This window comes from Geotrypetes seraphini, chromosome 14, assembly GCF_902459505.1.
Source record: "Geotrypetes seraphini chromosome 14, aGeoSer1.1, whole genome shotgun sequence".
Taxonomy (NCBI): Eukaryota; Metazoa; Chordata; class Amphibia; order Gymnophiona; family Dermophiidae; genus Geotrypetes; species Geotrypetes seraphini.
In genome coordinates, this window is record NC_047097.1 from 18,494,762 (window position 1) to 18,522,685 (window position 27,924).

At 44.7% G+C, this 27,924-nt stretch overlaps 1 protein-coding gene across 5 annotated transcripts in view; it reads left to right on the forward strand.

Moving 5' to 3' along the window:
- MYEF2 (myelin expression factor 2) overlaps window positions 1–27,924 on the forward strand; it is a 222,122-nt gene that overhangs the window by 49,794 nt on the left and 144,404 nt on the right. For all 5 annotated transcript variants that reach the window (XM_033920385.1, XM_033920384.1, XM_033920386.1 and 2 more), the window contains exons 6-7: window positions 16,248–16,436; window positions 17,830–17,983. In XM_033920385.1, coding sequence (XP_033776276.1) covers window positions 16,248–16,436; window positions 17,830–17,983 — 343 coding nt within the window. The remainder of the gene's footprint in view (window positions 1–16,247; window positions 16,437–17,829; window positions 17,984–27,924) is intronic.

Consider the following 27,924-nt stretch of genomic DNA (forward strand, 5'->3'; position numbering starts at 1 on the left):
AAGTCTCATATGGGAGCATCGATACCTCCTTTTTCCTACTGGCCATACCTCTCCCTATGCAACCTAGCATCCTTCTAACTTTTGACTAGACATAGAGTATAAAGGGGTAGACAATAGAGTATTAAGGGAATTGTTTCTCAAGCCTTTCCTGGAATAAACCCCTAGCCAGTCCATTTTGTAGGATATCCCCCCAAAATATGCCTCTACTGCATACAAATCTGTCTTATGTATATTCATTAGAGATACCATGAAAATCAAAATACAAGGAATGGCTTGAAAAACACTTCTTTAGAGCATGAATAAAGGCATTGCGATAGGTTATTTTGAGGAACTGCACAGATTGACAGTACCCAAATCCAGTTATATATGTTGTCAATCTAGGACTTTTCAGAAGTCTTAAACACAGTAAATAGATTTTTAAAATCAGTAGCTGTCTCGAGACTACAACAGGAGCTCACGGCAGCCATTTATTGGCGATCTGCATGGGGCAGGAGCGTAATAAGATCGCTCCTGCCCCCGAAAGCCCACTAGACCAGTGTTTTTACACCCATGGACTGGCAGAAATAAAATAATTATTTTGTGGACCGGCAAACTACTAGGACTAAAATTTAACCCTGTTTCTGCCCCATCTCCGTGAGCTCGATCCCCGCAAATCATCTGATCCCATCCGCGCAACCCTCGGTTATGATTTTATATTGAATGTATTTTATTAAAGTATAAAAAGAAACCATATTCTGTACAATTGTCATTTTATAAATACAAATAATACAGGGCAAGGATCAACAAAACCCATCTCCCCTCCCCTTCATATATATCCCCTCTACTATCAAGAAAACTGAACAAGCCAAATGGTTACACAATGCTACACAGAAATATGCTAACAGAATACCGCAGTCACACATGACAGGAATAGTTTTAGGGGAGTGCAACTAGGGCAACTGCCCCCTGGTCAGAGAGCGCCCTAAGCCAGCTGGAAGTTTAAAGAAGCACTGCATGGGCTTTGCAGTCCCCAGTTATGTCTAACACCAGCTCTAGCAGGATATATATTTCAAATCTGATATATTCTAATCACAAAATAGAAATAAGATTATTTTTTTCTACCTTTTGTCGTCTCTGGTTTCTGCTTTCATCTTCTTTTCACTCTCTTCCTTCCAGCGTCTGCCCTCTCTGTCTCTTCAATCCAGCATCTGCCCCTTCCATCCACTGTCTGTCCTCTCTCCCTTCCATATGGTATCTGTCTTCTTTCAATGCCCCTTTCCCCTTTCCATCCTGCCTGTGCCCCCCCTCTCTCCTTTTTACTTGATTCATTCCAGCTTCACTGCTCTCTTCATTTTTATCTCTCCTACACCAGATCTACCATCTTTGTCCCTCTCTGCTTATTTTTCTGCTGACCCCTTCTCATCATCAATCTCTCTACTTTCTCATGCCTGTCTCTCCCCTTCCCCTCCTCTAATCTCTCTGCCAGCTGTTTCCTTCCTTTTTTCCTTCTCCCTTCCCTCCTCCTGTCCATCAGTAATTCTCTTCCCTTCCTCCCCTCCTAGCAGTATCTCTCCTTCTCCTTCCCGCCAGGTCCAGTAGCAGCTGTCCCTTTTTTTTCCCTTGCCCAGCAGCTTCCCAGACTCCAATAGTGGCTTTTTCCCCTCCAGCAGCTCTCCTTACTTCCCAGCGCAGCGATTCAGGAAGGCAGCCTCGGGTCCTTTGTTGGGTTGCGCCGCCTCTGATGAAAGAGGAAGTTGCATCATCAGAGGCGGCCGCGACTCAGCAAAAGCACCAAGGCTACCTTCCTGAATCGCTGCGCCGGTAAGTAAGGAGAGCTGCAGAGAGGGGAGAAAGCCACTGTCAGAGGCTCCCCATAATCTCTCCTGCCCAGCGCGGACAAGCTGAAAATGTCTCGATCTTGCCGGCCCTGCGCAGACCGGCAGAAATTTCCTGCGGACCGGTGGTTGAAGAACAGTGTGCTAGACCACCAGGTAAGGCTGGGAGGGAGGCGGGGAAGGTCCGAAACAAAGCTTTTTTTTTTTCCCCTCTAAAAAAAAAAAATTGCGTATAACCGAATCAGCGGATGCTGAAACCGCAGATTCGGAGGGGGAAGTGTACAACTTTAATTTAATTCTTTATAGTGTGGGGTGGGAAGAGGCAACACCTATGTCAACAGTAAAGTTAGAACAGGATCATTAAATCCAGTTGTGTACCTAGTATATATGACAGCCAGTGCTCATCATTTTTTAACAGCCCCCTCCTCTATATAAAAAAGTTATTTTCAGTAATAATCCATGAGTCACACAACAAGGGTGCATCTTAAACTGCAGTGAGCACTAGAGCACCAACACACGCATTGTAAAACTAAACAAGCCAGATCCTGCACAGTCAATTGATCTTGTACAGTCGATGCCAACAGAAAACCATGTCCTTCTGTATCGCTTGGTAGACTGGTATAGTCCTTATGAATGGGTTATATACCTTATTGCTACCAGCAGGTGGAGACTGAGCACAAACTTGTATATCGGGCTAGAATCTCCCTAGCAACTCAGTCTGTCTCAGTCTCCATAGCAGGTGGGTAAGACTAGATCAGCTCCCCTCTTAGTACTGTTGGAATTTTGTTTTGGACTCTTTGTGCCGGATAGAGCTTGGACGGGTCCTGTTTGGGGATCCATCCGACCTTGAGGGTGTTTAAACCCAGTGGTTCTCATGCTGGGTCTTTCCACCTTCCTCCACCTCCCCATATTTTTGCAGAGGTGCCTTAACTGGCGGCCTGGCCCCCTGGTTGGTCAGCCCTCCAGCTTTGAGAGCCTTGGATTCTGTTCTCTAAAAATTTTTAAAAAAAGACAAAATCCTGAGGTGTGCTGGTCTAAAGGACTCATTTTTGTTTTAAAACTGCCTTTTTACTGTTATTTTCTCATCTAACCGGCACTTTTCTTTAAGCTAGGGTGTTTTTCAGCACAATGAGCACTTTTAAAGGGGAAAAATGCTCATTGTGCTGCAGACACGAGGTACTCACGACCTGCCTGTGCAAGTGTGCAGGCCGGAGCAGTGGGGTAGCCTCGTCGGCAGCGGATACCTGTGGCCAGGGCACCCTGCTGCATGTATCTGGTGAGTCTGCTTCAGATCGCGGGGAAGCCAGGGTTCCCCTGACGCCCAAGCGGAGAGTTCCCCAACTGCCTTCAGTCGGGGAGAAAAGGATTCCATTGCTGCCGGTACAGCTGGGGATTCCCTTTTCGCGTTGGTCGGTTCCTTGGCCTCAGCATTAGGAAAGTCCCAGGGTTTTCAGATGTGGCGGGCCGCAGGAGCTCCGATTTTGGTGATTTCAGGTCCAATTTCGGCATGAACCTCTTCCTTCATCTCAGTTACCTCAGGTGACCTTCCCCCCTGTTCTGGAAATGCAGGGTCCCCTGCTGGGACAGGGAATCCTTTGAGGCCGCCAGGGGTTTTTCCCCTTGAATTTGTTAGCACTTTATAAAGCTTATGTGCTGACGGCTGGAGGTTCTGTCTCTAGGGGGGAGGGGGGTTTCCTTCGACTTCTTCCCCGGTGCGGCCCCACACAGCAGCGGTTTTGTCCACCTCTATTTTTCTCTCATCCAAATGCCTGAGGGTCTCTTGGGATGAGAGTTTTTGCAAGATGTTATTGATGAGGACCTGGACCCTTTGGGAGATTTCCAGGATCCTCTTAGGGGTTGGATTCCACCAGCGAGGGGTTTGAGCACTCCCCAGCTGGCAAAGATATGTCTGTGGTGTGCATTTTTCAGTGGGTAGATCGTCATGAGTTAATTCTTCTGGACTCCTCGGTTTTGCACTTTGAGGACACCGTGTCGGTGCCCCCGCGTTCCCCTCTTGCTTAAGGGGATCCGCTCTGCTTCCCGCTCTTTTCCTATGCATCAGGATATTCGTGATATTATGCTCGCACAGTGGCAGGTGCCGGAAGATCCCTTTTGTTTTGCAAGCTCAATGGCCCGCCTGTATCCCATTCCTGAAGGGGATTCGGACACTCTGAAGTTGTCTGTAGTGAACGCGGTGGTCTCGGCCATCTTTAAAAGGCATACCATGCCTGTTGAAGGCGGTGCGGCTTTGAAGGACCTGGAGGAGCGTAAGTTGGAGTCCCTCCTTAAACAGAGTTTTGATGTGACAGCTCTGGCGGTCCAAGCAGCAATGTATGGCGGGCGTGTTTTCGCTGGGCTGAGCATGTCCTTGACTGTAAAACTGAGGATTGGGAATTGCTCAAGTGCGAGGTGGCAAAGATTGAATTGGGTGCTTCTTAACTTTCAGATGCCATGTATGACCTCTTGCGAACTTCTGCCAAGTCGTTGGCGTTTGTAGTGGCAGCTCGCTGTACCTTGTGGCTTTGCGCTTGGTTGGCGGACTGCTTTTCTCCATCCATTCATGTGTGCAACATCATTTTCAGGTGTAGTGGAGGTCTCTGGATGAAATATTGGGCCCAAGAGGCAGTCAGAAGACCAGCAGTCTAGGTTGGCTTGTTGAGGCAGAGGATCTCCCTGTGAGCTGTTTTGGCATCCATCTTGCAGCTCCCAACACAGAGCATGGCACAGTATCAAGCTGACAGCCTGTGAGATCGATTTTGGAGGGTCTCTGCTTTTAAATTTTAAGAGTTTGGGGAGTAAGCCATTGGTATCCCACCCCAAGAATCCTAAAATTCCTGTGTTTTGTTGGTCACTGTAGTTTTCCCAGGCTGTTTTATTGGTAAAATAGCTCCTGTGGCAACCATCTTGGATTTTCCAGATAACTGATTGGCAAGGATCCATGTTCCATGTGCATCGGTACCGGTCCAACCTGAGCATAAGGTCACCAGGTCCTGCAGTACAGAAACTGGATCTCCGGTGCCTTGCTGCTGATCCACGTGTAAAAACAGCATGTCTCATTACAGATCCCATTCTCCATCACGGTGTCAATCTAGTTCTTCGAGACATCGGCGTTTTTCTTCATCCTCATAACGATCCAAGTCTGTTCAACATCATTCATCCTCAGCTACTTTGAAGCATAAACATCGCTCTCCTTCCCGCTCTTCTAAGCTTAAAAGGAAGTCATTGGATTGTAACTGGACTTAACGTAATTGATCCCGACACACTCCTTCGCCAAAAAACTTTTTTGACTTGGACATACAGTCTGACTCAGCGGATGATGTCCCTGAGTCTACTACAGAGGCTTATGACACTCCTTCTGAGAAGTCTCCTCAAAAGTCTCCACAAGCGCTAAGTCTCCAACCAAAACACTGTTTCACAAAATTCATTCAGCAATTGGGCAAAGAGATTCCAGTCAAATTAAACGATGATTCTGCTCTTAGTGATGAATGTTTAGAGGCTTTGGCCTATGATGAGCCTCCTAAAGAACTTCTGCGACTACCATTATATGTTATTCTCAAAGAGATTCTTCATAAGAACTGGGAGACCCCCCTTACCATTACCCTTACTGTAGCTCCCAGAAAATTGTACACACTATACAACATTATCTTCTGGTTTTGAGAAACTACAACTTCATCAGTCCCTGGTGGTAGAGTCGACTTTGAAAAAATCTGCTCCATCCAGAGTTTATGCCTCAGTGCCCCCGGGATGTGAAGGGCACACTATGGACAAGTTTGGTCATCGCCTATACCAAAACTCCATGTTGGCTAACCAGATTCTTAAACTACAATTTCTATATTTTCTATTTATGCCAAGAATAAGGTAAGAAATTGTCTTCTTTGATAGGTGCATTCCTTCACATACAATTACAGGATTTTCATCATATCTCTCGCACCCTTGTCCTGGATAGAAGGTATATGGTGAGATTGGCTAATGCCTTTGAATTGTCTTCCATAGCCTCAGCTATGTCGGTGGCAATGAGACTAGAGAGTTGCGCAGAGACAGAAATCCCTCCTGTCCCCACAAGAAATCCCCCTCCGTCCCCATCCGTTCCCCCATAAGTTAGCTGTCCCCATAAAAAACAGCAATTACTTATAACAGTTGTGATTTTTTTTAAAGTCTTAGTTTATTTAAACCAACAATAAAATATAATATAAACAAATAACAGTGAACAGAAATGAGATGCATACATCACCGGAAAGAATTAGCATAGACATTAGGTCATGTGACTGTATGGTTGACCATTTCTAGTTAAAAGAAATAGTTGGTTTTTTTGGCATTATAAAGTGCTTGTTTATTAATTATTAATTATTTTATTAATTTTTCAAATGACATAAGTAATCATTTGTACAGAAAGTAAGTTAGTAAAGATATGATCTATAACCAATATAAATCATATTCAATCCAAATAAAAGGAAAACAAAATACAGGAAATTCTTACAACCAACTCAACTCAAGTCCTCAAATGGGGATCCAAGATTACATTAAAGCGAGCAAAATAAATTATTATTAGAAGATAAAATATAGAAGGCACTGAGAAATGGGCAGAAATATAACTATGGAGCTGTTGATTTCTCTTTATCCAGTCGAGACATTGCCAGAAAAGCTGTTAACTATTGTGGTTCAAAGAAAACATATTTGAGTGAACGGTAGCAAATAATACACTTGCAAGGATGTCTCAAGTAAAACGTTGCTCCCAGTGAAGTGACTCCAGATTTCAACAACAAAAATTCTCTGCGTCGCTTTTGAGTTTCTCTGGAGAGGTCAGGAAACATTTGTATTTTGCAACCAAGGAACTCTTTCTGTCTATTTTTAAAGAAAAGTCTCAATAACCATGTTTTTTCTATAGCGAGAGCAACGGTCAAAATCAATGTAGAAGGTACAATTGTTTCTCTATCTGAAGTTTCTAACAATTCAGAAACATTCAACAATGCTTGGTTCGATACTTTAACTTGCGTTTGGGCCCCTTCTTTATTTGGCAAGTAATACACTTGAACAAATGGTGGCAAGGTTTCTTCTGAAACTTGCAAAATTTCTGTCAAATATCTCCTAAGCATTTCCCTAGGAGTAACCGAAGTCAATCTAGGAAAATTAATTAATCTCAAATTATTATTCCGGGAGTTATTTTCAAGTGTCTCCAATTTCTTCATTAAGTTAATATTGTCTTTAATTAGAGACTCCTGTACTTGTTTAGTCATAGAAATTTCTTGATCAAGCTTTTGAATTGTAGCCTTTGAAACAGTCACATCCGCTGACAAATCTTTCAGCTGTCTGGAATGTTGGATCAATTTCCCCTCAATATATTGGAAATTGGGACTAATGGTCCTAGTGAAATTTGCAATCAAATCCCATAGTGAATCTAAATCACTTGTGCTGGTTTTTCCAAGATAGGAAAACTTTGCTGAGAGTAAAATAGAAGAAAAGTTCCTCTGGCTGGAATCCTTCACCTCCGGTTGCTTGCTCTAATCCGGCTTCTTCTGCAGCTACTCCCTGGTCAGAGAGTACTGCCTCCTCAGTCTCCCATGATGATCCTGCTGCCTCATGGGGAAGTACTTCCCCCATCTCAGGGGTTTCCTCCACCCCTGGAGAACTGGCTAACCGGGGACACGGAGGTGGAGCTCTCGGGCCGGGGCTTAAGGTAGTCTCTAGCCCTGGAGAGACAACCCCGGTCTCGCCCCCTTCCGGTGCTCTCAACGGGCTTGCGCCTGACTCTGGAAGGACTGCCTCCTGCAACCGCCGCAACATCATGTCGACTCTGCGCTCCTGCCCCTTTCGGCATCCTGAGTAAGTAACAGCTTAGCTGATTAACAAGAAAAGTAAGACGAGTGGAGTGGTCAGAAGCGTAGCTCTCAGAGCGTCTGCACCGCGGCCATCTTGGTGAAAAGCTCAAGTGCTTGTTTATTAATATTTGATATCCCGCTTCAACATATCGCAGACCTAAGCGGTTACAAATAAAATTAGGCACTTGGAACTTCCCTATCTGTACCGAAGGCTTACAATTTAGGTAAAGTACCTGAGTAACAATTATTGAAATAGTAAAGATATAACAAAAGTCCAAAAATGGTGAGTGAAGGGTACAATTTACATAATACAAAAGAAAAACGAATAAAATAAAAAAATAAAGAATAAAAATAAATTAAAAAACCCTCGGTCCCAAAGCAAGACAGAATAGAAATCCGTTAGGCTCTAATCACTGGCTGAAGGTGATCACTGGATGACAATCGTTGGGTGAGGGCTATCGGCCGAAGATTGCAGGACAACATTTGCAGGCTCTCCCTCCACAGACTCCCCGACATCCAATGCATCATCGTCTGACACCAGGTCTGGCCAAATCCAGCATCTGATCCTCCACTTTGGCCCTATCCAGCTGTTTTCTCTCCCCTCTCTGCCACCAGAATTGAATCCTGGTTGGTCTGTGGTGGAAGGTGGCACCTCGGAAGCACCGCCTCCAAGCTCACTCTGATGCACTGTCCTCCTCCCAACCAGCCTGACTCCACCAGTGGAAAATCTTGTTTTTCAGCAGGGCCTTTTGATTTGAAGAAGAGAGAGAACTGCTGCTGCCCATGAAGAGGAGCTCCATGCAAAAAAATGCCGCCATCTGAGATGAACCGTGCTCCAGCAGCAGGAGCCCGCTCCACCATTGGCCTGCTGATGTTGCCGTCTTTCCGTGCTCAGATTTCCTTCCTTTCCTTTCCCTTTCCACAAGCCCTGGCACCGGGCCACAAACCATCCAAGCAGGTCTGACAGGTTGAGCTGTGCCGTCAAAGGAGCCCAACTCCAATCCATCCGAGCCGGCACCCCAGAATCCCCACCATGGAACTAGATGGCGGGAGTAGGCAGAGAGTGCCCCCCCCTGACCTTTAGATAGGAGCCAGTGGTCAAAACTATCTTAATTTTTGAAAAGCTATTTACTCCAGGTCCAAAAAACAAGTTAAAATTGAAATAGATAACAGAAAAGAATAAAATAAACATAAAATATTGAAAACAAATAAGCAGGGTAAAGGAAAAATAAAAATAAATTGGGTGAGGGAGACAACACAGCTGGTGACTTCACTGGCCGCCATCTTGGAATATATCTATAGAGCAAACAAATCTGATTCCACCATCTGGCATAGGTAACTTGTGAGAGGTCCTTCCAAGATCCACAAATGATTTTTAATGCAGCAATGAGTAAAGAATCAAACAATACAGCATCAAAATCATTTAAAGCAGAATTGAGAGAGGCACTTTTCAGGACAATGGTTGCATAAGAAAATGTCTGATCAAATATACTGATAGGTCATCTGTGGATAGGAGGCAGGACCTCAGACTTTATTGCTATGTCTCATATCAGCTAATGGCTCTTGACCTAATGCAAATTATGGTTTTAATCATCAGACCGCCTCCATCCCTTCCAATATATGTGAAACATTTAATAAAAATTGTGCAAAAACAGCAGATTTTATAATGTGCAAAAAGCAGCAAGCTTGTATAATAAATAAAGTTGATAGATGGAAAACCTTTCATACACTGAAAAATTGGGGAGATTGGGGCTCTTCTCCCTGGAAAAGTGGAGACTCAAGAGGAGACATGATAGAGACCTACAAGATCATGAAGGGCATAGAGAGAGTAGAGAGGGACAGATTTTTCAAACTTTCAAAACATAAAAGAACAAGAGGGCATTCGGAAAAGTTGGAAGGAGACAGATTCAAAACGAATGCTAGGAAGTTTTTCTTTACCCAGCGTGTGGTGGACACCTGGAATGCGCTTCCAGAGGACGCAATAGGACAGAGTACGGTACTGGAGTTCAAGAAAGGATTGGACAATTTCCTGCTGGAAAAAGGGATAGAGGGGTATAGATAGAGGGCTACTGCACAGGTCCTGGACCTGTTGGGCCGCCGCGTGAGCAGACTGCTGGGCACGATGGACCTCGGGTCTGACCCAGTGGAGACATTGCTTATGTTCTTATGTTAATAAGTTCATAAATAAGTGGAACACTGTGAAAGGAGCATCTGTCACCAGTGCTTGAAGTTCAGTGACTCGTCAAGCTGAAGTAAGGGAGATAAAGACCACTTTCCAAATAAGGTACTTGAGATGAGCTGTAGCCATTGGTTCAAAAGGAGGCTTCATCAATCAGCAAGAACCACATTAAGATTCCAAAGTTGGAAGTTACATCGGAAGGAGGGACTCGACAGCAAGAAGGTTCATGGTGTAGCGCTATGTGCAGGAAGCCTGCTCCAAGATCCAAGAAAGTTGTGGATTTCTTTATTTTTTTTCTTCTTGGCAATCAGGGGGCAAGGGCTTTGTTGGAACCGCGAGAGGGAGGGGTGCTGCTGCTGTACTTAACGAAGGAGGAAGGGGTTTGCTTGGGCTACTGAAGGGAAGGGTGAGTGCTACTGGATTTGGTCTGGGGTAGACAGTTACTGAGTCTGAGCTGGAGCTGAAGGTAAGGGTGCAGTTATTGGATCTGGTCTGGGGATTGGGAGGAGAAGGGAAACGGGTGCTGGGCCCATGTGGTGGGTGGAGTGGAGCTGGAGGGAAGGGAGAGGTGCTACGGTAGATCCACACCTGGGCGCTGAAGGGAGGGGATAGAGGAAAGGGAGACAGGTGCAGGGAGAAAGAGAGAGAAAGAAGGGAAAAGAGAGAAGCTGAACTAGGGATGAAGGAAGAGTGAGTGAAATATTGAACATAGTGGAGGGAGGGAGGAAAGAGAGAGTGTGTGAGAGTCATTGGTGTAAGGGAGTAAGAGGGGAGAAGCTGGACACAGGGAGATATATAAAAAGAGGGGAGATGGTGGGCCTGGATGGGAACATAGGAACAGGGACTAAAGGGAATGCTGCATGGGGGTGGTATATGGACAGAGAGGGGTAATGCTAGACGTGGGAGGGTATATGGATACAGAGAGAAGATGACTGGACATGGGGAAGAACAACGCAGAAGGAAGATATTGGACGGGTGATGGAGGAGTGATACTGTACACAAGGGAAGAAGGTCATAGAATGGAGAGATGATGAGGGCAGGGAGATGGGCACAGGAGAAATACTAGAAAGAGATGTATAGAAGACAGAGAAGGAAGACGTTGAACATGGAGAACAATGCAAGTGAATTAAAAGAAAACAACCCCGTCCCCAACAGACTGGCACCTGAGACCAACAAGAATAAAATGATGAAACAATAAAAGGTAGAAAAAACATAATTATATTTTCTGTTTTGTGATTAGAATATATCAGATTTGAAATATGTATCCTGCTAGAGCTGGTGTAAAACATAATTGGGGATTGCAAAGCCCAAGCTGTGTTTCTTTAGCTTCCAGCTGGCTTAGAGCTCGGTAGTTGCCCTAGTTGTACTCTCCTAACTATTTCTGCCAAGTATTTTGTTAGCTGGGGTTGTTTTCTGTTGGTGTTTTTTTTTTTTTTTTCTATGTAGCATTCTGTAGTAATTTGACTTCAGTTTTCTCAATAGTGGAGAGGATATTTGCGAAAGGGAGGAGAGGGGAGATGGGTTTTGTTGATCTTTGCTATGTGATTTATAAAATGACAATTGTACAGAATATTGTCTCTCTTTATACTTTAATAAAATGAGTTCAGTATAAAATTATAACTATTCAAGGCTTGTGCGAATGGGATCAGATGGTTTGCATGGATGGGGACAGATTTTTTTTTCCATGTGTCATTCTGTACTGTAAATCTAAGTCCTTGCTATACAGCAGGCATTGGTCTTCTAGGGCACGTGTATCCCAGGGGGTATGCGGGCCACCTGTTGGGGGTACATGGGCTGGCTGCCGTCTGAGATCTTTCCCTCCCCCCCCCCAGCTGAAGTCACCGTCGCCGATTCCTCCTTGTCCCACCCCCAAATCCGATCTTGCCACCTGACATGCTGCATTCCCAACACCCACCCCCTGCCGCCGCAACAGCAAGGACGGGACAGACCAGGCAAGGGGAGGCACTTTTTTTCCTAAAATTTCCCTGTAAATGTCATTACATGGGGAACTGATTATTTTGTTTTCTTGGACCCTAGAACAGAGTCATTCGAGCTGCTGCTTCAACTTGGTGTGCTCATGACTGTTGTGGTGAGAGTGAACACCATGGTGAGATCAAAAGAGCTGTCTGGAGGCCTTCAGAAAGAAGATTGTAGCAGCTTATAAGTCTGGTAAGGGATTTAAAAAGATCTCGAAAGAATTTGACATTAGCCATTCCACAGTCTGGAAAATAGTGTACAAGTGGAGGACTTTCGACTTTCCAAACAACTGCCAACATGCTCAGGTCTGGCCGTCCAAGCAAGTTGTCCCCCAGAGCAGACCGCAAAAAAGTCTCCAAAAACTCTAAAATGTCATCACAGGACCTATAGCAGGCTCTTGCTACTGTTGATGTGAAAGTGTATGCCTCTACAATGAGAAAGCGACTGCACAAATTTAACTTGCGTGGGAGGTGTGCAAGGAGGAAACCTTTGCTTGCTAAGAGAAACATTCAAGACCAGACTGAAGTTTGCTAGAGAGAATGTAGACAAACACCAGGACTTCTGGAAAAGTGAATTATTTGGACAAAAGAAAAGAGGACGTGTTTGGCGTACACCAAATACAGCATTCCAAGAAAAGAACTTCATACCAGCTGTGAAGCATGGAGGTGGAAGTGTCATGGTTTGGGGATGCTTTGCTGCAGCAGGACCTGGCCAGCTCACCATCATAGAATCCACCATGAATTTTACCGTGTATCAGAGGGTACTTGCATAAGAACATAAGAAACGCCTTCACCGAATCAGACCTTTTTGGTCCATCCAGTCCGGTGACCCGCACACGCGGAGGCCAAGCCAGGTGTTCCCCGATGAAACCTGTTTACCCCGTATCCATCGATGTGATTTGCAAGAAGGTGTGCATCCAACTTGCCCTTGAAACCCAGAATGGTGGTCTCCGTCACAACCTCCTCCGGGAGAGCATTCCAAGCGTCCACCACTCGCTGCGTGAAACAGAACTTCCTGGTATTTGTCCTGAGCCTGTCGCCTCTCAACTTCAATCCATGACCTCTTGTCTGATTCACATTTGACAGTGTGAATAACGATGCTTCTCGCTCTATTGTGTCGAATCCTTTTGTTATTTTATAAGTCTCTATCATATCCCCTCGCAGTCTTCTCTTCTCAAGGGTAAATAAGCCCAGTTTCCTGAGGCGTTCTTTGTAGCTCAAATTTTTCATACCTAATACTAGCTTCGTAGCTCGCCTCTGCACCCTCTCCAGCAGGGTCACATTCTTCTTTAGGTAGGGAGACCAGTGCTGGACACAGTACTCCAGGTGTGGTCTGACCATTGCTCTGTAAAGCGGCATTATGACGTCCGCCGATCTACTCGCAATTCCCTTCTTTATCATGCCCAACATCCTGTTTGCCTTCTTCGCCGCCGATGTGCACTGTGCCAATGGCTTCAGGGTCCTGTCAATCAGTATCCCCAGATCCCTTTCTTGTTCGCTCTTGCCCAATGTCACACCTAACATTTTATATTCATGTTCCTTGTTTTTCCTTCCCAGGTGCATCACTTTGCATTTCTCTACATTAAACTTCATCTCCACTTTTCTGCCCATTTCCCTAGCTGGTTCAAATCTCTTTGGAGTTCTTCAATGTCCATTAGTGACCCTACTGTCCGGCATAGTTTCGTGTCATCTGCAAACTTGATTATATTACTCGTTGTTTTCTCTTCCAGGTCATTTATGAAGATATTGAACAAAATGGGCCCAAGAGCCTAGCCCTGGGGCACACCGCTTGTTACTTTTTCCCAGTCCGAGAACTTCTCATTTATGATTACCCTCTGCAATCTGTTCTCCAGCCATCTACCTATCCATCTTAGGATGTCCCCCTTTATTCCATGGCAATCTAGTTTTCTCATAAGCCTCGCGTGTGGGACCTTGTCGAATGCTTTCTGAAAGAACATGCGAGACCATTTGTAAGAAAATTAAAGCTGAAGCGTAACTGGACCCTGAAATATAACGATGACCCAAAACATACCAGTAAATCCACCAAGGACTGATTGAAAACTAAGAAATGGAGAGTCCTGGAGTCAAAGCCCTGATCTTAATCCCATTGAGATGCTGTGGGACGATTTGAAACGGACTGTACATGCAAGAAACCCCTCAAACATCTCACAGCTGAAAGAATTCTACATTGAGGTGTGGGCAAACTTTCCTCAGACTGATGCAAGAGACTGGTAGATGGCTACAAGAAGCGTCTCACTGCAGTTATTTCAGCCAAGGGATGTAACTAGCTATTAGGGTGAAGGGTGTCCTACACATTTACACATTTTTGTGGATATCTTTTGTTTCATGAGTAAATCAAGGAAAATTTTTGTTTACCTGCAATTATATCACTTTCTTTTCTAGAGATAAAAAAAAAGATTTGACATCGATATGTGAATATTTCTTAAGAAAGAACTGGATATTTCATGGGGTGTCCTAATTTTTTCACATGACTGCATCTGGGAACATTAAAATTGTTCACTCATAGAAAAGCACTGACTTCTTTTGAAAATAAGACTTCATAACCATCTTTTCTCTACTGAAGACATAGAAACCACCAAGGTTGATTATTTTTTTTATAGTATAGGATCATGAGATGATTCTAAAAATTTTGTAAGGTCAAGACTATATGTTGTTTGTATATTATCTATCTTACCCTCTCGAGCAATTTCCTTGACACCACGAGGAATGTAGTATGCATTAACCACAACTATCATCCATAGCCAACTATAAAACATCATTTACATATATTTTAAAGAATTCCCTAGCAGAGAGAATGACTAACAGGAAAATTTAGTAGTCTCAAGTTAATTGCCCTCAAAGTATTAGCAGGTGTTTCTGTGCTGATTGACAAGACTTAATTTGAGTCTCTATTTTACTATAATTCTTTTCCAAATTATTAATTCTCAAATCTTGTTCAGCAAATTTTACTAGAGGCTTCTTCAGTAAATTTGCTATAAGATAAGTTATCTTGTAACAACACCTAATTTGATTATAACATATCATCTTTTAACGAAACGTCTTGTGTGCTTAAAGAGGACTCATTCAATGAATAAACAAAAGATATTGGTACTGATACCTTGACTGCCTCTATTCTAGGAGATTCCAATTGCTGAGATAAACCAACAGAATTCTGATCTTCCACTAATTCTTGTATAGGAAGATCCTTCTCAAACCTTGTATTGGATTGATCCAATTTTTCTGAAACAGTTGTGGGTGTAGGGTAGATTCCTCTGATGATAGGGAAAGTTCAAGAGGAGAAGGGAGAGAACCAGATAGGGGAAATAACTATAGAGCAGGCCTGCTCAACTCAAAAATGATTTGGGGCCGAAACGAAGTTGGAAAATGTAGCGAGGGCAGCAGATAGTGGCCATGGCTCGAGGCACCCGGAAGTGCGCAGACGTTGCTGTGCTGACAGCATGCGTGATATCACATTGACATCCATACATGCACAGAGGCCTTCCAGACGGGCCCTGAGACGCCAGCAGAGGAGAGGCACTGGCGGTGTCTGATTGCCTATAGCAGTGTTTTATCAAGTACTTCAAGCTAAGTACCCCCAACCACAGACCTCCCAAGCTCCGCTCTAAACCCACCCAAGCTCTGTCCCAGTTCCTGCCCCCTTTACTAATTGCCTTCCCGATCGACCGGTCGATCACGATCGACGTATTGGGCACCCCTGCACTGGATGGATGATAAGTCCAAATGGATATTTCCCTCTAAATTGCATATAATATCTAATTTATTGCATAGTCAACATGCATTAAATCAGTGGTTCTCAAACAGTGTGTCAGGACACACTGGTATGTCACCAGAAGTTTCTAAACCACATTACCTTTAAGTTCTATGCAGTTTACAAAAGATTAAACTAAGAGTACAAAATGAATGATGAATAAAGAAAGTAAGATCCCCAAAATTTTAAAAATAAATAGGTTTTCAACTGAAGAAAATAGCAAAGATTTGAAATCCTTATCCCAGATTGTAGCCTGGTATGAAAGCTTTTGATCATGACAGATAGCAGCATACATGTGCTTTTCTTAACCATGTGTGCTGCAGGTTGGGTAGAGTTGAGAACCTGGGTACTTGAAATCTCTATAATTGATCCCTACTTTTTATCATTAGCCTTAAATGAAATTTTGCAGCTCATCCATCTCTTCCAGCCTCTTCCTTTCTTCAACTGAAAACTTTGGTGTTTAGTGTATCACGCAGGTGAGTATTTTGTCAGTTGTGTCACAACAGAAGATTTAGAGCCATTGCATTATATTAAAAACGTGGTTCTAGGAGATTAAATACCAAATCAGGACAGTTTTTTTCAGATATTAGAGTAAATATTAACTTTGGCACTTTGTTTTCATAATTTTCATTGTTTCAGATTGTATTTTGTTCTTTTTTATGGTAGACATGGTAATTGTTAATTATATTGTAGGATCCTGATGGTGAACATGCTCGCAGAGTGTTAAACCGTGTTGGACAATCATTCCCAGGACATGGCTCTGATGTGGGCCCTGGAATAATGAATCTACCACCTTCTATTCTTAATAATCCAAACATACCTCCTGAGATTATTGCAGCTTTGCAAGCAGGCAGACTTGGATCCACCATTTTTGTTGCAAATGTAAGTTTTTGCAATTTTCAGACACTAATAATTTAAAATATTAAAGTAATGTTTTGCCTTTGCTGTTTTGATAATTGGAGAGTAGTCAGATTATGAAATCTCAGTTCTAAAGCTTAAAATATTAGTAGTGAGGGTGGGAAGGAGATAAAAATACAAATTTAATTTCTGGTACTGTCTTGCCATCATATTAGTACAAGTTTTTCCCCTGCAATAAGGTGCATCAAGATAGGATGGAGAAATGAGGCAATACCTTGTTTGTAACACCTATAGGAGATGCACTTCTAATATATGGTAACATCTGGTAATCCTGTGTTCAGTTTTTTTCCTGGTATGCGTTTCCTGCTTTGAATACCCATTGCCCTGCCTCCATACCTCCTCCTCCCCAGTTCAGCATATATAATTATCTGAAATTCTCATGTATGCTTAGTTTGTTTTCCTTCCTCTTCTGCATTTTTTTTTCTACTCCTCCACTTCCATAGCTGTGCATGTGCTTTTTGGAACTTCCTCCTCCCTTTCCCATTTGCCTTTTGTTTGCATTACTATGGCACTGGGGCACTATTATGGTACAATGAGCTCTGGGGAACAAAATCCAAGTGCTTCTCTGTGCATTTCCCATTTCTTCTCATAATTTGTTGGCAGGAGTAGAGAGCAGATAATTTGCAGAAAGAGACAGAAGAACACTATTTGATTTTTTTTTCCTGTCACGTGAGTTATGCAGTTTTCTAGCTATGGTAGAGGCAAGTTACTTGACCAGGTGTTTATCTACAGATGGGGCTGCCATTTCAGAACATGGGAAATGCAAATATTAATATGACATCATCAAACAAAAAAGGACCAGAGGGAAAATTGTCATTTTTGGTTTGTGGTTTATTTTGTTTGCCAACAATAGTGTGCACTTTTTTTTTTTTTTTTTTAAAAGAGCACTATGTATGTACAAAGAGGGCCGGAGTATACTGATTGCTCCCATGATGGTAGTAGAATAGCCAAATGAAAACGAATACAATGAACGTGCCCATAAATGATATGGGAAACATGAAGTAAATTTTATGGCTGCTTACCCCTCTTTCTTTCCCTAAAATAGAATAACTATTTTATTTCAGTTGAAATTTTTGTAATTTAAAATCCATTTACTGTATAGAAATTTAGTGCAGCTCTTAATTGTGTACTATATTATGTAGCTGTATATGCAGTAACTCTTAAGTAATCATGGTTGGAGCTACCCAACACTGAAATGACATCTTTTACTGTAAAGTCAAATAGGCTTCATAGTCTCAACATAAAATTTAATGGGTCTGGAAAAGATCCATTTCTATGTAGTCAACATAAAAATATAATTCTGTATGTGCAGAGAAACTTGATGGATCTAATTCATTCATATATCATTGTATTTAAGCTTGATTTCAAAGTTGGTTGGAAGAAACTCAAGGAGGTGTTCTCCATGGCAGGAACTGTAAAACGAGCAGACATTAAAGAAGACAAGGATGGCAAGAGTCGTGGCATGGGAACTATCACCTTTGAACAAGCTCTTGAAGCTGTTCAGGCTATCTGTATCCTAGTTCTGTTTATGTTTAATGACTTGTAAAGTTTCCAGAGAGTTTACCATAATTCAGTGATTGTGCTTACTAGTATTGTTCTCATTGTTTTTCTAATTTATTTATTTACTGTTTAAAAACAGTTTGGTGACTTCCAAATTTTGAGTACTTGTAATATGCAGTAAATTCTTTGGGCAATAGATACTATCTTAGTATCTTCATCTTGATCCTTCCCCCTCCTGATGGAAACAAAAACTTCTCAGGCTGACTCCCCTTTACAAGATTGGTATAGCAGAGATATCTGGGGGGTGGGGGTGGGAGTGGCAAGGGTTTAAGCTCTGCATGTGCAACAGGACTAGTAGCCTTGATCGATTTTAAAACCTCATTCTTTTACAATCCCTCTCTGTTCCTGGACAAGTGGGTTATGCGTTCCCAGTCATAAGACTGTTTGTAGGAAGCCTCATTTATATAACTTTTTAAGACTCTCCCCTCTTACCTCAGGACTGTCCTCGGGTATCCCGTTGTTTTCCTACAAGCGAGATAGTAAGAACTAGTCTCTTCCGCTCATGTTTATTTTTCTTTAAAGTCAGTCCCTCCCCCCCAATGCTTTGTGCCTTTGTGCTGCAGAGGTTTCCAGCAGGTCACATCTCTAGCTGTGGGAGGTCACAGACTTTGGAGAAAAAGTTTCCAGTGGGTTGGCTGCTTGGTTCGTCCGCTAATGGGTTTGAGCACAGGCTGCGTAGCTTTTGGAGCTGTTCTGGGATCGGGGCTTCCTTTTGGTCTGGCGGCGGTGGCGGCGGCCTTACACAAGGAGGGCATCCTAATTTATCCCTATCTGGACACCTAGTTGATTTTTGAGCAAAGTCTTTTCTGGAGAGCTCCCAGGTTACAACTCGAATTATGGAGTTCCTGCAGTCACTGGGATGGGTGGTCAACTTGTCCAAAAGCCGGTTGGCTCCTTCTCAGCGCCTGGAGTACCTCAGGGTTCTCTTTGACACCTGCCTGGGGAAAGTCTTCCTTCCAGAAGCCTGAATGTACAAGTTGCAGTCGCAGATTCACTTCCTGATGGATTGTTGGTGTCCTCAGGCACAGGATTTTCCACAAGTCTTGGAGTCAATGGCAGCCTCCTTGAATGTGGGCTTGAGCTCGCATGCGTCCACTTCAGTATTCCCTTTGGCGGAGACGGAACGAGACTACTTGCAAGCAACATCAAGAGAGAAATTGAGAAGTTTTTAAACTAGGAAGATGGGGAAAGCCGACAGTCGACCAAGAGTCGATGGTTTGGGAAATGGTATACCCAGAGGATAGCAGGGAAGACTCACCGGATCATAGGCAAGACAGAAATCCTGACGGACTGAAAGTGACACAAGAGGGAAGGAAATACAAGAAAGTAACAGACCGCAAACTCAAATGTATGTACACGAACGCAAGGAGCCTAAGGAATAAGATGGGGGAATTGGAAGCTATGGCACAAAAAGATAACTTTGACATCATCGGCATCGTGGAAACATAGTGAAATGAGGAAAACGTCTGGGACACTGTGCTACCGGGTTACCGCAAAGACGGAGTAGGCCAAAAAGGTGGGGGTAATGCCCTATACATCAAAAAGGGAATTGAGTCTACCAGAGAGAACACACCAGAAATGAAAAATAAGGTAGAGTCTCTATGGGTGAAAATTCCAGGAATAAATGGAACGTTAACAAAGATCGACATCTACTACTGACCCCCCAGGGCACTCCGAAGAAACTGATGGAGAAATGATGGACGAGATTAAACGCAACTGCAAGGAAGACAACACAGTTATCATGAGCGACTTCAGTTATCCAGAGATAGACTGGAACCTAGGCACCTCCGGCTGCAGTAGGGAGACCAAGTTCCTGGATGCTGTAGGTGATTGCTTCCTGGAACAACTCGTCAAGGAAAATACCAGAGGAAATGCAATTCTGGACTTAATTCTAAATGGACTACAAGGACCGGCGCAAGGCGTAGAAGTAGAAGGGATGCTGGGAAACAGTGATCACAATATGATCCGCTTCGACCTGAACACAGGGGCAAAACATCGATCTAAAACTGAACTTCCAAAAATAAAATTATGAAGCGATGAGACTCATGGTGGGGAAGAAGATTAAGAAGAGGATAAGCACTGTAAAATTGCTAGAGCAAGCATGATCCCTTTTTAAAGACAGTCACTGAAACATAAAATCTGTATATACCACGTATCAACAAGGGATCCAAGAGGAAAAAGAAGCTTTGTTCAACCTGTCAGCTACCTCTTTTTCCTCCTTTACCACTCCCTTTCTGCCTCCATCATCCAACGGTCCTACTTCCTCCCTCGCTGGTTGCCTCCCTTTAACGTATCTGAAGAACGTTTTGAAGTTTTTTGCTTCCCCAGCCAGCCTCTCTTCGTATTCTCTTTTTGCTTTCCTAACCACTCGGTGACAGTTTTTCTGGTGTGTTTTATATTCCTTCCGGTTTTCCTCGGTTGGGTCCTTTTTCAGAAAGATTTCTTCTTGTCACCTATCGCCTTCTTCACTTCATTTGTTATCCATACCGGGTCTTTTGTTCAAATTATTATTATTATTTTTTTTTTTTTGCATCCTTTCCTAAACCTGGGGATGTACAGGTTTTGTGCCTCTTGCACCGTGTCCTTGAATAGGGACCAGGCTTTCTCTACGGTCTCCATCCGTATTGAGCTGTTTTTGAGTTTCTTTCTCACCATTGCTCTCATAGCATTGTAGTTCCCTTTCTTGAAATTGAGCGCTGTTGCTGTGGTTCTCTTCACTTTGGATGTTCCTACCTCTAATTTGTACCGGATCATGTCATGGTCGCTGTTGCCTAGTGGTCCTCCTACCACCACTTCCTTTGCAGGTCCCCCTAGCCCGTTGAGGATTAGGTCGAGAGTGGCGTCCCCTCACGTTGATTCCTTGACAAGCTGTTCCATGAAGCAGTCTCTCAGCCTCCAGGAATTCTGTTTCCCTCGCACAGTTTGAGTTTCCAAGGCTCCAGTCTATCCCGGGGTAGTTGAAATCCCCCATCACCATCACCCTTCCGCTTTTTGTCCAGCTTCCAGCTCTTTGTCGTTCGCTTCTGTTTGTCCAGGAGGGCGATAGTACAGTCCCAATTTTATGTCAGCTCCATTTCCTCCTGGTAATTTAACCCATAATGATTCCAGTCCTTCCGCCCTTGCTGCCGTATCCATTCTGATCGAATGAATGGTGTCTTTTATGTACAGTACTATTCCTCCACTCTTCTTGTACGTTCTGTCTCTTCTGTAGAGTTTGTATCCTGGCTGTACTATGTCCCATTTGTTGTCCTCAGTCCACCATGTTTCAGTGATTCCAATAATGTCTAGGTCCTCATTTTTGGCCGTGACTTCCAGTTCTCCCATTTTGGTCCTTAGGCTCCTTGCATTTGCATATAAGCAGTTTAAGTCCTGATTTTTTTCTCTTCCCTGCTGTTCTTCCTTCTGAATTGTTCTTCTTGCCGTCCCCCTCATGGGCTGTCAGCTCCTGAATTTCGTTTTGTTCTTCCTCATCCTGAGGTGCATCTTCTTCGTCCTCAGCCTGTTTCCTCGTTTCCACCTGTTTCTCTATCTCACAGGTGTCAAAGTCGGTCCTCGAGGGCCGGAATCCAGTCGGGTTTTCAGGATTTCCCCAATGAATATGCATGAGATCTATGTGCATGCACTGCTTTCAATGCATATTCATTGGGGAAATCCTGAAAACCCGACTGGATTACGGCCCTCGAGGAGGGACTTTGACACCCCTGCTCTATCTCCTGCGGTTTGCTCCCCTTATTGGTCTCTAGTTCCACTTGACCCTTGGACCCCTGTAGTTTATCATTTGTTTCTTCCCAGCATTTTTCCCTCTCAGTATCTTCAGTGGATACTCTTGTCCGAAGCGTCGATGTCAGGTCGACTGTCGGCTTTCCCCTTCTTCTCAGTTTAAAGCCTTCTCTATTTCTCTCTTGACGTTGTTCGCCAGCAGTCTTGTTCCTGCTGCACTCAGATGCAGTCCCTCCCTCCCGTAGAGCTTGTTCTTCCCCTAAAAAGTCGTCCAGTTCTTCACAACGTGGAAGCCTTCCTCTTCACACCATCTCCTCAGCCATGCGTTTATTGCTTGTAGCTCAATCTATCTCTTCACATCAGCCCTCGGTACTGGCAGGATCTATGAGAATGCTATCTTCTGTGTCCTCAGCTTCAGCTTCTTTCCCAGGATCTTGAACTGCTCGGTTAGTGTAGTCCTGCTGTAATTTCTTCTGTTGACATCATTTGTTCAGACGTGGATGATCACTGCTGTCTCTTTCGTCTCAGCTCCTTCCAGGATCCTCTCGATTCTGTCGGTGATGTCCTTTGTTCTTGCCCCTGGGAGACATGTCACCAGCCGATCTTCTCTCCCTCCTGCTACGTGACTGTCCACTTCTCTCAGGATTGAATCTCCCACTACGATTGCGAATTTCCCTTTCCTCAGCTTCCTCTTTGGCGTCAAGTTTGTATCTTCGGTGTGGTGCGATACTTCTCCCTCAGGATTCTGATGAATCTTTGCCTCCTCTGTTTGCTCGACGTTTTCATAAGGTACTTCTCCCCTGGTGTCTGGTGGCTCCTGTCTTCCATCTGCCGGTTCCTGTCTGCGCTGCTGGTGATCCTGGTCCTCCACCCTCCTATAGGCCTCCTCGATGAATCTCTCGAGCTCCCTTACTTGCTCCTCAATGTGGCTCTCTGTTGTGGGGTCTCTGGTTGCCCAGCAAGGTTCTTCTGAGATGCAGATCCCTCCAGCTCCTGGAACCTGTCCTGTAGTCTATCGACCTCCTTCTTCAGGCTTTCCAGTTCCTGAAACCGACCGCATATGTACGCCTGCCTTCCCGAGGGGAGGTAGTCGTACATATGACACTCCGTGCAGTACACCGGGAAACTCCTCTGGGTTCCTGCTGCTTCCATCTCTCTATCCCCTCTTTAATCTCTTGGTGTGTGGTGTGCAAAGGTGGTCCCTGCTGTGCAGCTAGCTGAAAGAGAAGAAAAAGAAAGAAGGAATAAGAGAAGAAAGAAGTACTTGTGGCTTACGCTCTAGGTTTGCTTGCTGGGCGGCTTGTTCTCCTGGCTCCTTCTTAAGGCTCCCTCGCAAAGGCGCTCTCGCTAAGGCAAGCGCCTTTGCTGTGCGCCGAACGGCTGCGCGCCGTTGGCTCCCTTCCTTAAAGGGGGGAGACCGGGCGCTGACGCGGTGCTGACGAAGCTGTTTCTGGGTCCTCCGGCTCCTCTGCTCTCCCTCCGCCTCTGTTCTCCCTCTTCGCCGCTTCCAAGCTGGGTGGGCGGAGCCTTCTCTCGCTGCTACCCGCTCCTTGCCGCCACTGGAAGCTGTTTCTGGGTCCTCCGGCGGCTCCTCTGCTCTCCCTCTGTTCTCCCTCTTCGCCGCTTCCACGCAGCCCGCAGGAGTCCTTGCGCCGCGGCTCCCTTCCTTAAAGGGGGGAGTCCGGGCGCTGACGTGGAGGGGTGGGCGGAGCCTTCTCTCGCCGCTACCCGCTCCTTGCCACCGCTGGAAGCTTTCTGGGTCCTCCTCCGGCTCCTCTGCTCTCCCTCCGCCTCTGTTCTCCCTCTTCGCCGCTGAAGCCCCTGAGTCAGGTCGCTTACGAAGATGTTAAATAGGATCGGGCCCAAGACAGAGTCCTGCGGCACTCCACTGATCACCTCTGACGTTTCAGAGAGGATACTTACCTCAGACTCAGAAATGGAGTGGCAACTTACCTCGCCAGGATTGTTACTTACCACGCCAGTAATTGAGTGGGTACCCTCCCTCAACTTACGTAGTTTAAAGCCTTACGAAGCAGGCAGGCTAGTCAGTGTCCAAAGACGTTTTTACCCCTTCTGGTCAGGTGGAGCCCGTCTGGTCCCTGTAGTCCATGCAGTGCCTCTCCATGGTTCAGGAATCCGAAGTTCATCTCCTTGCACCAACCGTGTAACCACTCATTTGTCCTCTGGATACGGTCTTCCCTGGCTATTCCCTTACCTCTCACTGGGAGGATCGAGGAGAAGACCACTTGCACTTCCATCTGCCTCAGCTTCTCACCTAGGGCTCCAAAGTCTTCAGGTATATTGTCCGGGGTGTTCAGGCAGTGTCGTTCGTTCCGACGTGGATGAGAAGCATGGGGAAGTGGTCTTGGGGCTTGATAAGTCTTTCTAGGCAGGCGGTTATATCTCAGTTCCTGACTCCTGGTAGACAGCAAACCTCTCTTGATTGCATATCTGGTCTGCAAATTGGTCCCTCGGTGCCCCTCAGCAGGGAGTCTTCAATGACTACCACTTTGCGCTTCTTTGGGGGGAGCTGATCTGTTGTCCCTGGAACCGGAGCCATCTGTTGGACAACTTCCTGTACTTCATTGGCAGTTCCTTCCTGTAAAAGCTGGAATCTGTTCCTCAAGGTGATTTGTGGGGTCGATGTAAAACTGCCTTATTTGCAAGAAAAAGAAATGGGAAAAGAGGTCTTCTGTGTTTGCCTGTGGAAGAAGTTACCAGCTGCCAGGAGTCAGCGTCTCTAGCCTCTTCTTGTACCCCACTCATTGGTTTCAAAGCTGTAGGTTTGGGCATCTCGAGGATGGTCTTGTCCTGCGCCTGCTCAGTGATTTGGGACAGCTCCTGGATGACTCCGTTGATGAAGCCCTCGTCTTCCCGGATGTTTCCCAGGTGCTTCACCTCCTCCCTTAGGCTCCTCAGCTCCTGCAAGATGTCTCCGTCTAGCTGGCCCACCTCTTCTGTCTGTGTGGAGACTGTAGTCTTTTCCTGGGGGATGGCCTCGGTCTGCACAGAGACCTCTGTCCACTGTCCTGGGTCGTCCTCCGTCTGCACGTAGACCGTGGCCATCCTCTGTATCCCTTCAGTGACTGGAACGCTTTTCTTGATTGTAGTCTTGGTGCTTCTAGTTCTCCCTGCCATTTCCAAGATTGACATGAATCTGGATTATGCGAATACTCCTCATACTTCATCATACCCCAGAAAGGCTCAGAGGATTGAAGACCCATTCTAGATCTGAAGTCGGTCACCTGCTTTTTGCGGATTCCTCTTTTCCGAATGGTAACAGAGTGCATGGTGATAGCTGCTGTCTCTCCAGGAGAGTTTCTAATGTACTTGGATCTCACAGAGATTTTCTTCATATTTCGATCTATCTGGAGCATCGCTGTTTTTTGTGTGTTCCATGTTCTGCGACAGCATTTCCAGTTCGCAGCTCTGCCCTTTGGCCTCGTGACAGCATCTCGCAATTTCACCAAGGTGATGGTAGTTGTGGTGGCTTTCCGCCAGCATGGGGACCACATCCACCCCTTGGACAACTGGTTGATCCGGGCCCCATCTCGTCAGGAATGTGGAAGTACGGTGGAGATGGTAGTGTCTCTGCTGCAGGCGTTCACAAGTTCAGGAAGCACCGCTTGGCGTCTTCCAGGTCTCTGTAGTTTTTGGGCCTTCTCTTAGTCTCCAGACAGGGTCGTGTATTTCTTCTTGAGGCACACAGACAGAACCTTTGCCAACAGATCAGAATTCTCCTGGAGCGTCTGGCTGCCTCGGCCTGGTTTTATCTGTAGGTTCTGAGGTCTCTGGCTTCCTGCTTGGAAGCTATCCCCTGTACCAAAGTGTCCATGCTCCCTACAGGAATCCCTCCTGTCTTGGTGCTCTCCGCAGAGTTTTTCCCCTTTAGATGCTGCTCCCCTGGACGGAGCCAGTTAGAGGCAGCTTGAGCTGGTGGCTTCAGGGAGAGGCTCTCTGCCAGGGATGGCTTCTTTGGTTTTCTAAATGGATGACTCTTATGACAGATACCAGCCTGTTGGGTTGGGTGTCACTGCGGGGGCAGTGGATTTCTGGTCCGAAACGTTGGTTGATCAAGCGTCTGGAGCTTCAGGAAATTTGGCTGGCACTACTCGCTCTCCAGCCCTTTCTGAAAGGAACAGTGGTGTGAGTTTCTTTGATGCTACAGCGGTGGCGTATGTACATCACAAGGGGGTACAAATGCTCTCTCTTGGGCTAGAAGGATCGTATGTGTTCCAAGTTTATTATAAGATTTGATTAATCGCCTATTCCAGGTTCTAGGCGATGTACATCATCAATTACAGATTTAGGGTAAAAATACATATTTATAACAACTTAAAACAAATCAAAATAGTCTGAAATGCGTAACATGACTAAACATATACAATAGAACAATAAACATACGTGACAACAATAGGTAAGGTAATGGATAGAAATACAATTCAATATAAAAGAAACATTTAAGGATAAAAACAATAGGAAGAGGTACGGAAATTTGATATGGACTGAAAAAAGATTCAATATAAAATGTAAAAAAATCAATTAATCACTAAAAGCATCTTTAAAAAGAAATCCCTTAAGGTTGCTCTTAAATTTATCTAAAATTCTTTCTTCTCTTAAATAAATTGGCAAGGCGTTCCAGGCTAGAGGAGCCGTAACTGAAAAAATAGAATGTCGTCTTGTACCTATAACTTTTAACGATGGAACAACTAATGGATGTTGATCAGTTGACCGTAACACTCTTGAAGTTTTATAGGGAATTAAAAATTTATAAATAAAAGCCGGAGTCTTAAAAATTATTGATTTAAAAGTGAGCAAATTCAATTTATACATTATTCGATATGAAACTGGCAACCAATGAGCTTTCTCGAGCAACGGTGTAACGTGGTCAAATTTCTTAGCGTTTTCAATAAGTTTAATCGAGGTATTTTGAATAATCTGCAGGCGTTTAATTTCCTTTTGTGCTATTCCTTTAAATAAGGCATTACAATAGTCTATCTTTGAAATTACTAAGGAATGTATCAAAATATTCAGGGACACAACTAGGTGCTAGGTGACTTCAACATGCCTGATGTGGATTGGGTTACACTTACCTCTGCTTCCGGCAGCAGCAGGAGGCTATTAAACTCTATGAAAGGAGCAAGCCTCAGGCAACTGGTGTTGGAACCGACAAGGGATCAGGCAATACTGGACCTGATACTTACCAATGGAGAAAGTGTCACAGAGGTCTCGGTGGGCGACACATTGGCCTCCATTGACCACAACATGGTATGGTTCAATATCAGGAAAGGTTTCACTAAATCTACTACACTAACCAAAGTCCTCAAATTCAAGGACACAAATTTCAAAGAAATGGGAGACTTCGTTCACCAGGCGCTACAAAGCCAAGAAGAAACCGATAACGTGGAAGACATGTGGTCGACTTTGAAAGCAACCATACAAGAAGCAACAAACCGCTATGTAAAATCAGTAAGTAAACGGCGAAGGAACAATAAGCCACAGTGGTTTACTGCGGAGATCTCAGACCTGATCAAGGAGAAGAAAAAAGCATTCATCTCTTACAAACAATCAGGGAAGCAGGACTCTAGAGCAGACTACCTGGCCAAATCAAAAGCCGTCAAAACAGCAGTCAGGGAGGCTAAATTCCTCATGGAGGAGTCTCTAGCAAAGAACATCCAGAAGGGAGATAAATCTTTCTTCAGGTATATCAGTGATAGAAGAAAAAACTCAGGCGGGATTGTACGTCTTAGGAAACCAGACGGAGACTATGTGGAAAAGGATTCGGAAAAAGCCCAACTATTAAATGAATACTTCTGCTCAGTCTTCACCCGAGAAGCGCCAGGGCTCGGCCCTCAGCTACAGACAAGGGTTTACGCCCAGCAGTGTCTACGGTGAGCTGTCAAAGCTCAAGGTTAACAAAGCAATGGGGCCGGACAACCTGCACCCCAGGGTGCTTAGGGAGCTGAGTGATGTCTTGGCGGAGCCACTGTCCGCGCTCTTCAACCTCTCCCTTAGTACAGGCAGCGTCCCGTTGGACTGGAGGACGGCTAACGTCATTCCACTCCACAAGAAAGGCTCAAAGATGGAGACAGCAAACTACAGACCAGTGAGTCTAACATCGATAGTGAGCAAACTAATGGAAACTCTAATCAAACACCAATTAGATAAGATC